General features: G+C 36.2%; 1 protein-coding gene across 2 annotated transcripts in view; it reads left to right on the forward strand.

Moving 5' to 3' along the window:
• PHIP (pleckstrin homology domain interacting protein) overlaps positions 1–14,929 on the forward strand; it is a 107,276-nt gene extending 92,347 nt beyond the window's left edge. For both annotated transcript variants that reach the window (XM_032183997.1, XM_032183998.1), the window contains exons 31-40: positions 969–1,089; positions 3,554–3,679; positions 5,035–5,107; positions 5,479–5,529; positions 5,843–5,992; positions 7,582–7,734; positions 9,907–10,070; positions 10,554–10,834; positions 11,160–11,327; positions 13,197–14,929. In XM_032183997.1, the coding sequence (XP_032039888.1) occupies positions 969–1,089; positions 3,554–3,679; positions 5,035–5,107; positions 5,479–5,529; positions 5,843–5,992; positions 7,582–7,734; positions 9,907–10,070; positions 10,554–10,834; positions 11,160–11,327; positions 13,197–13,840 (1,931 nt within the window). In that variant the 3' untranslated portion in view covers positions 13,841–14,929. The remainder of the gene's footprint in view (positions 1–968; positions 1,090–3,553; positions 3,680–5,034; positions 5,108–5,478; positions 5,530–5,842; positions 5,993–7,581; positions 7,735–9,906; positions 10,071–10,553; positions 10,835–11,159; positions 11,328–13,196) is intronic.
• The last annotated feature ends 201 nt before the right edge of the window (positions 14,930–15,130 follow it).

The following is a 15,130-nucleotide window of genomic DNA, read 5'->3' on the forward strand; positions in this document are numbered from 1 at the left end:
AATTTACAGAATGACATTAAAAAAATGAGAAAATGAAGCTTTGGTTGTTTTCACTGTCTCATCTAAGAGTAACAGTTTTACATTTTGTGTTACATTGTATGGCATACTGCTTAGTTTAGGATTTGACTATAGCATATGTGGTACATACTGGTCCAATGCAGCAGTTGCTAGAACATTCATAGGAGGAAGTAAACAGCTTTTAGAAGAGCAGTCTGTTTAGCATCAACAATTTTTCTGTTTTTAAAGACATTCAAGGAAGACTTTTAAAGGCTTTTGATGCTTTTCTATTACTGCATTTTCCCTTGAGGTGTAAAATGTTAAAATGACATGTTTAAGCGTGCATGATGCTTCTAAGCACAGGAGGAAAAAAAATGTTTAGGTGCATAGACTTAGCTTGCTCAGCAATCTTCTGGCATTGTGGTGGATTGGTATGAGATGGCTTCTTTGCTATTTGGAGGGGACAGGAGATTGTATTTTGAGAGTGATTTTTCCTCGTATCTTAATGAGATTGAAATACTACGATGACATTTATGGTGAGAATTTAATGAATTGCCTTGTTTGAAATTGGAAGAGTGGCAGTATAAAACCAAATGAAATGAGCCTGTCTTGTAAATAATAATGCTGAATTGCATATCTTCGTAATGTATAATTTATACATTTAATTTGACTTTTCAAACACGTATATTTTGCATGCACTCGCCATGTCTCTGAAGAGCGTGGCGCTTCATGCACAACAGGATGGGTACTCACTACAGCGACTGTACTTGCAGCATACACGTCAGCAAGCACTTTTATATCACAAAATAACATTCAGAATATCTAGAGCGGTTATTGTTGTTGGTTTTGGGAAAGTGCCCTGCATTTCAAGCATGAAAAAAATCATGTGCTGTGGGGGATGGAATTCTTGAGACTCCAAAGGACTGTTCTGTGGTACGTAATAACTTTGACTCCTTTTAACTTCTGTCTAGATATTGCATCTGCGTTTGTGGCACCTGTGGATCTTCAAGCTTACCCAATGTATTGCACTGTTGTGGCATATCCCACGGACCTCAGTACCATTAAACAAAGACTGGAAAGCAGATTTTACAGGTTAGATTCAAGTCTCAGGTACTGCTGTGAAATACTGCCAACTGTGGTTTTGGTAGCTGTTCGTCTCATAATACCTGACTTGGAAATGGGTACAGGTGTGCTCTTTCTGTTTGTCTAATCCTTCACCTAAGTTTCTATTGTATAAGGTTTGTTAAAAAGGATTGAATGTCTCTTCTCCTAAATGTATTTTAGAATTATGTGGTGTAAATTCCTGATAATGCAAATCGTTCCATGTCAGATGCAAATTGCAAAACAGTGCACTTTTTAAGGCTTTTTTTTTTTTTTAAATAAGAGAAACCGTAGGCATATTGTACTGGGTCTGGCTGGGATGTTAACTTTCCCTGTAGCAGCCCATACAGTGCCGTACTCTGTACTTGTAGCTGGAACAGCAGTGGTATCACACCAGTGTTGTGTCTACTGCTGAGCAGTGCTGGCACAGCATCGGGCCTCTCTCTAACCCTCCTAGGGGGTGGGCAAAAAGTGAGAAGAGAAACATCACCAGGGCAGCTGACCTAAACCAACCAAAAGGATATTCCATAACATATAATGTCACACTCAGCAATAAAAGGTGGAAACAGGAAGAAGAGGGGAGGGGTGGGCTCTCGTTGAGAAAATGTCGGTCCTCCTCCCTAACACCAGCTATGTGCGTTGAGGCCTTGCTTCAAGGACGTGGTCAAGCATTGCTCTTTTGTGGGAAGTAGAGAGTAATTTCTTTCCTCTGCACTTCCACATAGCCTTCATTTGTTTTATTTGTTTGTTTCCCTCCCTTTTTTTTTCCCTTTCCCTTTTGCCACTCCCTTTTCCCCTTTCCCTTTTTATTTCCCTTTAGTTAAATTGTTTAGTTCATAATAATCTTTCTTTAATTATCATTTACCTTTAATTAAACTATTCTTATCTCAACCAGTGAGTTGTTCTTTGCTTTACTTCTCCCGCTCCTCATCTAAGGAGGGGGAGTGAGAGAGCGGTTGTGGTGTTTAGCTGCCCAGCACGGTAAAACCACCACATGTATGTAAAGTGTTTTTGACTTAATAGACTTTTTTTGTTTGTTTTTAAACTTGCATAAAGCATTAGATGGAAAATAGCTGCTTAAATGATTGGCCTTGAAATTTTAAATGGTTTTAAAATAAGTTTTAACTTTTTGATACAGTTTTGATCTTTTCCTAAAACACAATTGCAATTGCTGTATTTTATTTGCAATAAATGTTATCTGTGTAGGAGCATGCTCCTTTAAAATACTTCTGTTTCCTTTGGATCTTGGAATCTTTCTGGTTTGGAAATTAGTTTCCCTCTAATACTTCATTTGTAGGATACAAGTGGATAATGTTTTCAGCCAAATTTCAATGTTAATTTGTAGCACTTCAAGTGTACTAACTGAAAATAGCAGTCTAAATTAAAATCACTTTTCATTTTCAAAACTAAACCTGGATATTACATGTTATCATTCACATACATCTTGTTCCATGCTAATTGTGTGGTAAGATATAATTCATCTTGGACTTCTCTAATGTGTTGCAGTCAGAGCTGGCAAGCTCTTTTTTTTCCTTTTTTTTCCCCCCTCCTCTTATCACACAAAAGTATTATCACAAATTATCACAAAAATACTTATCACAAAGTATTAGCAATTATTTTTGGTCACTATCATACCTTCTTCAGTAAATCACCTTCTACTAGTTTTTAGGATTGCCAAGGCATGGTTAGATAACTAGTTGCCTTGTATTGTGCTTTCTAGTGTTTTGGTTTTTTTCTTTAACTTGTGTAGGGGGGACTGTTCAGATTGCTTGAGTTGTCTTAAGTAGCTGCCTGTATGGTTTTTGTTTTTAAACAGAAACACAATGCACACCAGGAGAAAAAAAAAAAAAAAACAAAAAAAAAGATTCCCTGTCATTTCTGGCATCATATAGAACTAAACATTGGACCATAAAAATGATAGAATGGTATCTAAATGTTTATGCTACTTAAAATATGTTAAATGATCTCCCACTTCAGTCTATAAAGCCCGGCATTTGAAGTATGGCATTTCTTTTCATTTTGTTTTGCCAGTATGAACATAGAAAATCTTTTTTAGATAGATTTATTTTTTTCATTTTTTCTTTGAATGTGCATTGTTTCTCACAATGCTATGGCAATTCTGTAGTTAGGTCATTAAATCAGAGCTATGTGAGGAATGCTGGTCTTGTCTACCTATCAGAAAAAAAACTGTACTTTTAATAATTTCTTTTTATTTAATAAATTTATTTTTTTTAATAAAAAGAGCCTGAGGAAGCTACCTTCTGCTGGTCATGTAGGGCAGTAAGTCTGTGCCTGTGTATTTTCTGATTTAATGTCAAAACGTGATGAATGGGATAATAAGATTTAAAGAGGAATGATTGAATACTTTTTCCCCTGTTTTGTGATACATTTTCAGAAATGTAATCTTTTTGATACTTTCTTTTCCTCATTCCTTCTCCACTTCTTTCATACACAGGCGACTTTCTTCATTAATGTGGGAAGTCCGATACATTGAACATAACACTCGCACATTTAATGAGCCTGGAAGTCCTATTGTCAAGTCTGCCAAATTTGTCACAGATCTGCTGCTGCACTTCATAAAGTGAGTTGCTTAGTAGGTCTACTATTATTCTGTCTCTTACCAAGGTACTTGGCTTTTTGAAATAGTAATTTTAAAGTCTGCTGTTGGGACAGAAAAGAAGAAAGTTTGTGTTTACAAAACAAGAGTAGACAAGATTGCAAAACAGATGAAATTTTATAATACATTGACTGGTATAGATTGGCATTTTATTTCAAAAGTGTATTTTATAGACTTTTTGCTAAATAATAAAAAATGTGTCTTAGTATCTTCATGGAACAATATTTACAGGTAAGTTAAGAGCTTTAGTATTGAGTTTTAATGCTGCCTGTGTTAATATAACTGGGAATTTAATTCTAAAATATTTACAACTGGATGAGTCTGAAAATGGTGGTTGATAAAATTAAAATTGGAAGCTTTGTAGTCAAAAGAAATATTCATCTCAAACTTTCTTTTTTTGTTACTGCCCATAAAAAATGGAATCTGTGAGAAATATTTCAGAGTTCTCAGATGACACATTAGCAGATGTAAAGTTTGTAAGAGCCTACTGCATCTGTTGTCTTGATTTGCTTGTATGTAGCGAACACTGCTGTTCCTACTCTGTAAAAATGGCAAGATACGTTACTAGTTGAGCAAAACATTGAATGTGCTCATTAAAAACATTAGACTTATATATTTGGAAATCTAAGACATGTAACTGTACATAAATCTTTGAGATCTTTAATGCCATTGATTTCTGATACTGGCTGAACAGCAAAAAATACTTAATTGTTTCAGACATTAAAATTTTAGTGAAATATACTTTTAGGAACACATATGCACCTGAAAGGTTTCACTGTTAATAATTTTGTTCTTTAACATCTTTATCCAACGTAGTTTCTCTTTTTGATTAATTAAGCAGATTGGGAATTTTGAGTGTGTGGTTTTAATTGACTTACCAAAATTAATGCATCATGTAGATATTCTTATTTAATAACAGCCTATACCTTATGCCAATTAGTATACTCATTTCAGTGAACTAGTAATACATAAAAAGTCCAGGCTTGCAAAGATTTTGTTAGGTTTCTAACTACCTAGACCAACAAAGGACAACCCCATGGTTTTAATGAGTGAAATTAGATCTAGATATCTCTCACTATCTAGGGGTTAGTCTCTAAAGTTAACTATATATCTTAGAAGCAAAATTGGTTTTTGGTTTTGTTGTTGTTGTTTATTTTTTCCTACTACTGTCATCCTCTTAATATTCTTTTGGCACTAAACACTCTATCGCTTTTTTGGGGAATGAGTTCATAAATATTTTCCTTACTCTATGCAAAATACAGTTGATTCCATAGGTGAAGATGGAAAATAAATGTTAGTGTGTATTTCTTCTTGCACAGAGACCAGAGTTGCTATGACATCATTCCATTATACAATTCAATGAAGAAGAAAGTGTTGTCTGACTCTGATGAGGTAAGTGGTTGTGTCTTAGACACTCGCATTGCTAGACTGGAGAAATGGGACTGATGCCTCTTTCCCACTTGATGTAAAAGGACGGTATTCAGTCACTGTAACAAAGTACTGAAACAACTGGATGTTTCTTTATGTTAACTTGGTTACTGGTAAAAATCCAGCCTCCTCTTCTCCTGTACTGCAGAGAGCATTAACTGTTTATTGGAGATTGTTTAGACATCTGAGTGGTTCTCAAACTGACGGTTGCATTAAAGAGATAAGGATAGGATTGTGAAGACTCAAATTATAAAGTGAATTATAAAAGAACTCACCTACTCATATATGCTTATATTTTTTTAACCTTTTTATGCGACTCATTATCTTGCTCAAAGGAAGAAGAGAAAGATACAAATATGCCAGGAACTTCCACTAGAAAAAGAAAGGTAAAATTGTACTCCTTTTTTTTTTTTTTAATGATTTATAGTGCTGTAAATAATTCACAGTGCGTTTGTAAACAAATGGATATAAAACTGAAAATGTTTTATTATTGTGTAATCACCTTTTGGAAAGTTTTGAACTTAGAGTGATTGAAGTGTTACTCTTCTGAGCTGTGCAATGTGAAAGCATTTCCGTACATACTGTTGCACATTACTAATTAATGAATTAGAATTTATATCCTGCAGGGTACCTTTTCCCTTTGATTTTGTAAAAAGAGATAGTTTATTTAATAAATAACAGACCATACTGTCATTTCAGGATCATCAGCCGAAGCGGCGGCTACGTAATAGAGCCCAGTCGTATGACATTCAGTCATGGAAGAAGCAGTGTCAGGAGCTGCTGAATCTCATTTTTCAGTGTGAAGACTCTGAACCATTTCGACAACCGGTGGATCTCCTTGAATATCCGGTGAGTGTTCTCAGACAGGAAAGCTGGTTGTAATACAGTCAGTCAGTTCTTTAATTGTGACCATTCTTTCAACTCACTTAATCGAAACTTCAGGCAGCATTATTCACAGAACTATTCTGTCAGTTTTTGGTTGTCACTTGATGATAATATTCATTGTCTCTTTAAAGTAGTTTCAAAATAAATTGTACTTCTCTACTCACTTAAATAGTGTAGTAGCAAAATGTTTTATGTTAAGGGATGACTATGTTGTTGAGTAAACAGCATTTGCAATTGAGACACTTGTTTCTTTTTCTGAGTGAAAAATAGTCATATATCAATGGAATATGTTTGATTTCTTGTTGTGACAAATGTTGTCATGGCCAATTTTTGGTTTTCATTTTGGACGTGTAGAAAATATGAGTAATTTTCATATCACAGTCATCGGGGCTGTTGGGGAAGAAGTGCCGACTGAAGCACTGTAGTGATATTTTGTTATTATATTAGCTGTAATAACAACTGAGTTTCTCCAATTTCACTTTCTGCCTGGGTGATTTCACTAGAGTTCAGATGTAACTACAGAATATTTTAACAAAAATCTTGCTGCCTTGGATCTCTTTTCTAGACTAGTTTTACCTTAAATAACAAAGCAAAGGTTTTCATAATTTTTTCTTTTAAATACTACTCTGAGGTGATTAGCTTGGGGGCAACTATTTGTCTGAGTTAGAAAAAAGAAAAGCTCATGTTTTGGAAGTTGGTGGTAGGTCTGTGTTGATGCTCTGGCAAACCATTGGGCACCAAATTTTTTGAAGTAAGCTAAACTTCATGCTGTGGCTAGCTACAAGGAGCCACCTTTTGCAATTCAGATCCTCAGATGATCTGATAGAGAACACCTTACTAGGGTTTGGCATGAAACACTCTGCTCCCTAGTGCCTCTTTAACATTAAGAGGTACTTGCATAGGTTACATGTGTTCTGGTGGATTACCCCACCTTCTTGTCATATGGGTATTTGAGCTTCTTGTTATGTGTACTGTTTCTTCTCTAGCCTAGAAAAACTTCAGTGGTTGATTTGAACAAGGTCATATTTCAGCCTGTGGAGTTTTCATTATTTCAGTGTTACTTTCTTAAATTGTCAGCTCTCCATCTGGGAGACTGCTCAGGTTTCAGCAGAGATGCACCAAGACTGTCATCAGGTTCAAACATTCTAACTTCACGTTTTAAAGCTAGTATGTGAGAACAGTATTAGGTTTAGTACTGAGTTGTTAAACCATCCAGAGAGCTTGTAGTCATGTTTTTATATCCGTTATCTCCATGAGAGTATGTCAGTACTTAACCCTTAGGAGCCAGAAATTTTTGAGCTCGATATATCCGGAAATCATTTTGCAAAATGAATTAAATCTTGTGTCATTTAACTTCTAAACTTGGTCCTTTTGAGTATGTTTGTGAGGAGTTGAGTTATGTATGAGTAGGAAGGAGCACGTGTCTTCATTGGTCTTCCAGATGTATTTTCAAGGAGGACTGTTTGGTTTTAATAGATTTATCAAATGCTTCCAAATGAAAATAAGTCTTTAAAAAAAAAATTGTAATAGGTTGTTTTGCTGTTTTTTAACAGGATTATAGAGATATCATTGACACTCCTATGGATTTTGCTACTGTTAGAGAAACACTGGAAGCTGGTAACTATGAGTCACCAATGGAGTTATGTAAAGATGTGAGGCTTATTTTCAGCAATTCCAAGGCCTATACACCAAGTAAAAGATCAAGGGTAAGACTTCATTTTTTGTCTGAAAGAATATTTATAGCTGGGAAGAAAAAAAAAAAAAGGGACAGAAAAACAGATAATGTAATTGATTACTTAAAAAAAAAAAAAAGTTTTTCTCATCTTCAGACATGAATATTTCTGAGAAAGTATTACAACTTTGTATTTTAAAGGAGTGCATGCTGTTTAAATGTCTGAAATCTGATATTCTGCAAGCGTGTTTCAAGGTGGATCTAGTGGGAGGGCCACACTAAAGAGAAGATCTGTAGAAATGTGATTATGATCAGTAGGGGAAGGTAACTGATATTTTGGGGAAGAAACCAGATTACCAATGTGCATGCAGATTCCCCCAAATTCTTCCACTTTCAAAGTTGCCTAAAACCGAAATATCACACAGAGTTGTGATAATGATATTCTACTCTGTTCACTACTATGTGGTGATACTGTAAAGAGGCACTTACCCAGTTCTATTTCTCAGAAATCTTATGTAAAACATGAGCCTACAAAGCCATTGTTGCTGAGCTGATACTGAAATGCCCTGCCAGTGGTAAAGTTCTTAATATTTTCTCTCACATTGACACGTAGGTGCAGTATCTGTTAGAGGTGAAAGGTACAAAATGTAGTTTTTGTTCAAGGCTACTTAGGCATGCCCAAAGCTACTTGGTAGCTTTTCTTCTCCTAATACGGTTTAGGTGTTAGACTAAAATCCTCACTAGCTTCTGTGCCTGGCTGTTTTAAACAGCAAATTAATCATCAGGACTTCATTGTCTTAAAAGGCATGGACAAAATGTCTTCGTAGGTGGCCTTAGCAAGTAGGTGGCACTGATCAGTGATTGATCTCTTTTCAGACAGTAATTGTTCCACTCAAGTCCCTTGTCTTTCATCACATCAAAGTGCGGGGATTTTGGGGTAGATCTAGATTTTTTTTTGTGCGTTTTTTCTTTCTCTCCTGAAAGCAAGATAGGAGAATGTTGGCCATAGTCTCAGCTCCAGTTTGGTTTAAATGACTTTTTTTTTTTTTCTTTTTTTCTCTTGGCTGACTGGTTTAGAATTTTAGCTCTTTAGTTTAGATTATAGCTTTTCTCTCTTTTACTTAGAAGCATAAGTGGAATGTTCTGGTGTCAGGAATTTTAATATTTCAGAACCTATGTACTTCCATGCATAGGCTTGCAATACATTGTTGCTGAATGGTTATGTTTTTACTCTGATTCTTGTCATTTAGTGATATTTTTAGCACCTTACCTTACATCACTGATGCTTTTCTGGAAGAGTAATCCTAAACCTATCTGCTTTTTATTCTTGACACATCAGGCATAATGTTTTTGTCTAGTTCTTACAGATTTTCCTATAAAACTTCCTTGGCTGTCCTCTCCAGAAATGCATTCAGTTTCTGTCACTTTGACTGTTTAGGCTGGCACTCAGATAATTCCCTGTGTCTTTAGGTAGGCTACTGCTACAATATTGTCTTTGTGTTTCATGTTCCAAGACTGTGGTTTCCCTTCTTAATTTATCTACTCAGTTCATTTATGAGTTTTTGTTTCCAGAATTAACAGCAACTGTGTGCCATTAGTTAGTTGTGATCTAAACTGAATTTGACTGGTTCTCTCTGTAAACTATCCAAGGCTGGAGGGGGGGGAAAAAAAAAAAAAAAAAAAAAAAGAAAAGAAGTTTCTACATAATTCTAATTCATCAATTGTAGTTTTTGCAACCAACTAGTATCCACCACTAGTATCAATTCATCCATAAGAGAAATAAAGTGATGTTCAAATACAGGATATATGAGTGCAGCATAATGCAGAAGATTGGATTTCTTAACCCTCAGTATGACAAAGTAAATTCCTGTAAGGGTCTCTCTGTTTCCGCAGAACTAGAAAGGAACACGTTCTGGAAGGGCAGTTGGAAAGTGACAGCTGGAAACATGTCACTTCTGGTTTTTCATTCTGCTTGTGTGTACGATCTTCAGTCATAGTACACTTTTTCCAACCGTGAAAACACTTAATGCAAACCTTTGCATGGATTAGTGTAAATTTGTTGTGAGAAACTGTAAATTTCCTTAAAACTTTTCCATATTAACCAGTATCCATTTCTAGCTATTGCTCAACTGTAAATAAATAAGATGATAGATGATGCTTTAGAAGACTGGAAAACTTTCTCATTTCCTGGTATTTCTTTTTTTAGATCTACAGCATGAGTTTGCGCCTTTCTGCTTTCTTTGAAGAACACATAAGTTCTATTTTATCGGATTATAAATCTGCCCTGCGTTTTCATAAAAGAAATACGATAAAGAAACGAAGGAAAAAAAGAAGTAGAAGCAGCTCGGTTTCCAGTAGTGTTGCATCCAGGTACATTCATTTTTTACAGTATTCATGAAATGCTGCGCAAGTTTGACATTCCTAAATAGCAGAACTTAGCGTGGTGGTTTTTTAATACTTCCTTTTACTATTCCCTGTATAGCTTTGAAATGCAAGTCCCTATGGTGTGGAAGATTTTTAAACTTTAACTAGAGCTGTCCTAGTGTAAGTGCTTAACATTCAAATAACTGCTAACCGTGTACAGGAAATCTCAGCCTTCAGCCCCATTAGGATAGTGATGGCATCATGCTCTGTCATATAAATATAGCATTTTTTATGGCCCTTCACTGAAAATTCACTTTTCAGAAGCTCACAACCGCATGAATTTCAACAGAAAATGTCATATTTTTAACTTACTTCATACAGAGATGGTCATTTTTCTTCCACAGTCTCAGACACTAGCACTAAATTTTATTTATTCCTGTAACATATGAAAGTGGTCATCCAGGTTTCAAATTGTTGCTCCTTTTGCAGCCCTGAAAGGAAGAGGAGATTAATAAAACCTCAAGTGAAGGCAGAAACTTCTGCCTCCTCGTCATCTTCTGCACCTGCACGATCAACAGCACTGAGACATGCCCCACCTCAGATGAATGGAAAAGCAGCTGAAACCTCTTCACTTGTGCGGACTAGAAGCAATAGGGGTACAACAGATGCAGCTGCTACGGAGCAACCATCTACTTCTTCAGGGGCAAAGCCTTTAACAATAAAGCCTTTAATTACAAAACCTAATACTACTGCAGGGACAGGAAAGTCAGGTAAGTTCATTTTGGGGGTTGTTCGTTTCTTTTCTTTTTTCTTTCTCCTTCACAAACAATGTTTTTAAATATAAACTTCACATTTTTTAAAAATCAAATGTATTTGTCTCAGATAAGACTGGGTGCTGTTTTCAAGCTGCTCGGCCTTGAGGTTTGTCAGAAGAAAGGTTAAGCTATGTTATTTAATGCAGGAATCTTTCACTTCCAGATCACTGATTCAAGTTGCTTGCTTGTAGAAGAACATGAGTGACTTTCTTTTAGCCAGATAAGATTGGGCACGGTATAAAGTACTTCTAAAAATACATATTTTCTTTTTTTCTTCTAGTACTGGAGAATTCAACCAAACATTCCAAGAACCAGAATATTTTACCAATCCCTAGCCAATCTGATAACAGTCATAACACTAGGAATAATTCCACAAAAGAAAATCCTGAGAAAGAGAAGCAAATCAAACGCAAAGTAAAATCCTCCACTGTTAATCAACAAGGTCAAGGTATGGAGTTTTTTGGTAATATTTACCCCCACACACACCTTGGTATTGACGTAGTAGTTCTAGTGGCACCTTAGACTTGATATTTTGGGGGTGGAGCATTTAATATGTACTGTGATGATCTTGCAGAAAAAGTCTAATGGAATAATTATTAACCAGTCATGGTTAGTTTCCTTTTTGACAATTAGCCAAGTAGTTGATGGTTTTGGCTATTCTCGACACGATTTGCACGGTGTGATAAGTGTTGTGTAGCCAATTTTGATATGTTAAATTATCTTTACCTTCTTTTAAATTATTACAAGGGTAATACTTTCAATGTATTACAACTAGCTTATGAGTTCTAAAACCTCAAAGCAGACTTTTGCAGGGTCACACTTGAAACCCTGTGGGTTTTACCTGCCTTTGTTTGTTTAGGTTACATTTGGCTCATTAACATTGTGTGATGTCACTCCCCACAACCATGAGCATAAATATGGGAGCATTGCAGCTGCATTTTTTCTTTCATTTTGTGTCACAGCAAGATAGAACTGTGTAGTGTTTGCTCTTTCTGTTGAACACATTTGTATGGGTTCATTGGACTCAGTTTCATGTAATCTTCTGACTGAACTTGCTTGGTCTTTTGATGTCTGAATATGTTCAAACTCAAGGTTTCTGTGGAGACTGAAATTAGATCTCCCAGACATAAAAGCTCTCCTGCTTATGAAGGAGCTTTGAACTGTTACAAAGTTGTTATGAAGAGCTAGATCCTCTGAGTATTTTTATTTTCTGGAGATGGAGAAATGGTAGTCTGCAAATTGGGCCCCACCTAATTAATCTTGTTACTGCCTGTAGCCCTCTTCTCCCTGAGGATTTCTTCTTTCTTACTCTTCCATGCTTCTGAACAAGCAACTCATGGTCTGATCAGTTAAATTCTCTGTCCATTCCTTGCCAGCTTTCTCACAAAGGTCTCGATTGTTACTGTACGGCATGGCAGAATATGTACCCATCCTGAACCTGAGGATCGGTAATGTCACAGAGATGGATTTGGTTTACCTGATCCTCTCTCCTGCACAACCACTCGTGAAAGTGGAGCCTTGTGCTGTTAGTAGACTTATGGGGCACACTTAATCACAGCAGGACCACAGTGTGCATAGACACTCAGTCACAGAAGTGGTTGCAGCACCATGCTGGCTATGAGTCATATTGTATTTAGGCAAGGGCGGTGTTACCAGAACACCTCCATACGAGGTCCTGTGACATGCCCCACTGAGAAAGTTCGGTAACACTTGGCTAAGAAAACCTCATAGCTCATATGAGTCTCCAAGCAAACACCTTCTGACATTTGTCTGATCATGTAAAAAAATTTGTGCAGATTGCATCCATTCTTTTTTGAAGTCTTCGTAATTTTTACCCTTGCCCTCACTTATTTTTTAAATAGCCCTGGTCTAATGAATTCATTGTAAAGGATGCTGCCTTGGGCTGAAAGAAGGTTTCTCGTTTATCCAGAGATAACTTGCTGTGAAGCGTTGCTACTCCTTATGGCAGTGCTTCTTGAGAAACTTTGCTGTTGCAGATATCAAGTATGAGTTTTTGGGCACGTGTTGCATCAGCCAAGAAAAAAAACCTTACCTGTTCCCTGTTCTGGCTTTTTGTTTTTTCCCCTTTGTCTCAAGCTACCTTGAGCTTATTAGCCCAGCTACAGTTAATCCTCATTGTGTACTAGCGTGAAACTCTTGAGTTCTACTTTGTGTCTGTCTCTTGGGTTTGGACAGGTTGATTATATAATCGCTTTGAATCCATTCAGATATTTTACGAAGAGTTTTGTTAGGACAGCGTGAAAATGAATGTAAGTGCAAATCTTTTGCATGATCCATGCTCTGATTTTTCTTACAGCGGAATGCAAGAACAACGCTTTGGCATCGGGAAGCGTTCAGGTAAACGGACACGGAGGGCAGCCTTCAAAGCCTCCAGTTAAGAGAGGTCCTGGACGGAAACCGAAGGTGGAGACTAATAACAGTAGCTGTGAAGTGGTGCACAAGAAAAGAGGCAGAAAACCAAAAAAGCTACAACTTATTGAACAGCAGAAGGCTGCAGAGCAGAATACAGTCCAGACCACAAGGGATATACCAGAAGAAGCGTCCGCTTCCACTGCTTGCAATTCTCTTTCTGAAAATAATATGAAGGAAGACTTGTTACAAAAAAAAGGCCGTGGGGGTAGAAAGCCAAAAAGAAAGATAAAGACGCATCAGCCGGGCTCGGACCTTTTAGTTCCTGCAAACGTTAAAATGCAAACAAGAAGCAGGAGGAAAAAGATAGATGAGCCTATGGAAGAAGGGTCTGAGGAGCTTAAAGATTCTGAACCTCACATGAGAACTAGAAACCAGGGTAGGAGGACAGCCTTTTACAATGAAGATGACTCTGAGGAAGAGCAAAGGCAGCTATTGTTTGAAGACACCTCCTTAACTTTTGGAACGTCTAGCAGAGGCAGAGTCCGAAAGTTGACTGAAAAAGCAAAAGCTAATTTAATCGGTTGGTAACTTTTACCAAGGGTTTTACTTCAGAATGCTATGAAGCAGGTACAGTTAAGGAACAGCAGAACAGACTTCTGCTTCCCTGCTGCTATTATGGGTTAGAAGAATATGTTCTGAGTTGGGAGAAAAATTTAGCAAAAAATAAACTGAACGAACATTCTTTGAAAGAAATATATATTTTAAACTTTTGCTATTTATTGCCCTCCAAATAGGTTATGCATTTCAACAGTCATTTTGTTCATAGTTGAGAATAATTGAAGCAATTTCTGACTGACTTACAGAATCGAGAGCTACTCTACTCAAGTAGTGCGTAGTATCTCTACGTAATTAAAAAAGGTGACAGAACTTTTAATGCCACAAACTGAAAACAGAAGTCTATTTTTGACCAAGCAAGGTACACTTTGATTGTAAAGTCAAGTCGCTTAGGAAGGCAGATTTTGGCAAAAAGTGGCAGTAAATTTACTTACATTTCTATTAAATACAAATACAAGAATACCAAACTTTGCTAATCTGAAAATGCTTAATTTCAGTAGTGACGGAACATTCAACTGCAAAAGAAGCCTAGCAGGCTGTTGGTTTATCCAAGTTCTGCCAAACATAGCAAAAATGTAATCACAAATATATATATATCCACATTGGAAAAAGTTTGACTAATGTCTAATTTTTCAGACCTTGATTCTTGTATCAATCACTAAATCTCTGTTTATTGTGCCAAAGACTGAGAATCAGTGCAGTGGAAAGCCTTTTTTTTCTTTTTGAGTGTCAGTACAGCATACGATTTGCAGTGATCAAAGCTGTGTATTGTTTTAAATAGTACGTTGTTAACATTGTTCTGAAATGTATCCTTTTTGGTACTTTTGGTAGAAAATAATGCACTGGTGGGGTCCTTTGACAGAGATGTTTTAGACAAAATGTATAATTGGTTAAAGGATTCAAGGAACTTACAGGACAGGTATGGAATTATGATGTTTACTTTCTGATCCAGATTGATTGTTGTTTCTACAACTTTAGACATGCTTAAAAGGCTAAAATGACCTACAAAGAAGAGTGTATGTGTATATATTAATATATACATAAACACCTATAAAATATTTCCCAGGTAAATAAATTTTTTTCAGGATTTTTTAGATAGCACTAGAATTGAAAATAAATTTTAAAATGTCATACTTTATAGTTTAATTTTAAGGGGAAGATTGGTTATTTTCAATTATTAAGGTTAAAAAGGCCAAATCACTTTTTATGCAATCATGTTTTATACAGTGGTCTCATTGCACATTGCGTTTTTCTGCACTTTTT

The sequence above is a fragment of the Aythya fuligula genome, chromosome 3, assembly GCF_009819795.1.
Source record: "Aythya fuligula isolate bAytFul2 chromosome 3, bAytFul2.pri, whole genome shotgun sequence".
In the NCBI taxonomy this organism is placed as follows: domain Eukaryota; kingdom Metazoa; phylum Chordata; class Aves; order Anseriformes; family Anatidae; genus Aythya; species Aythya fuligula.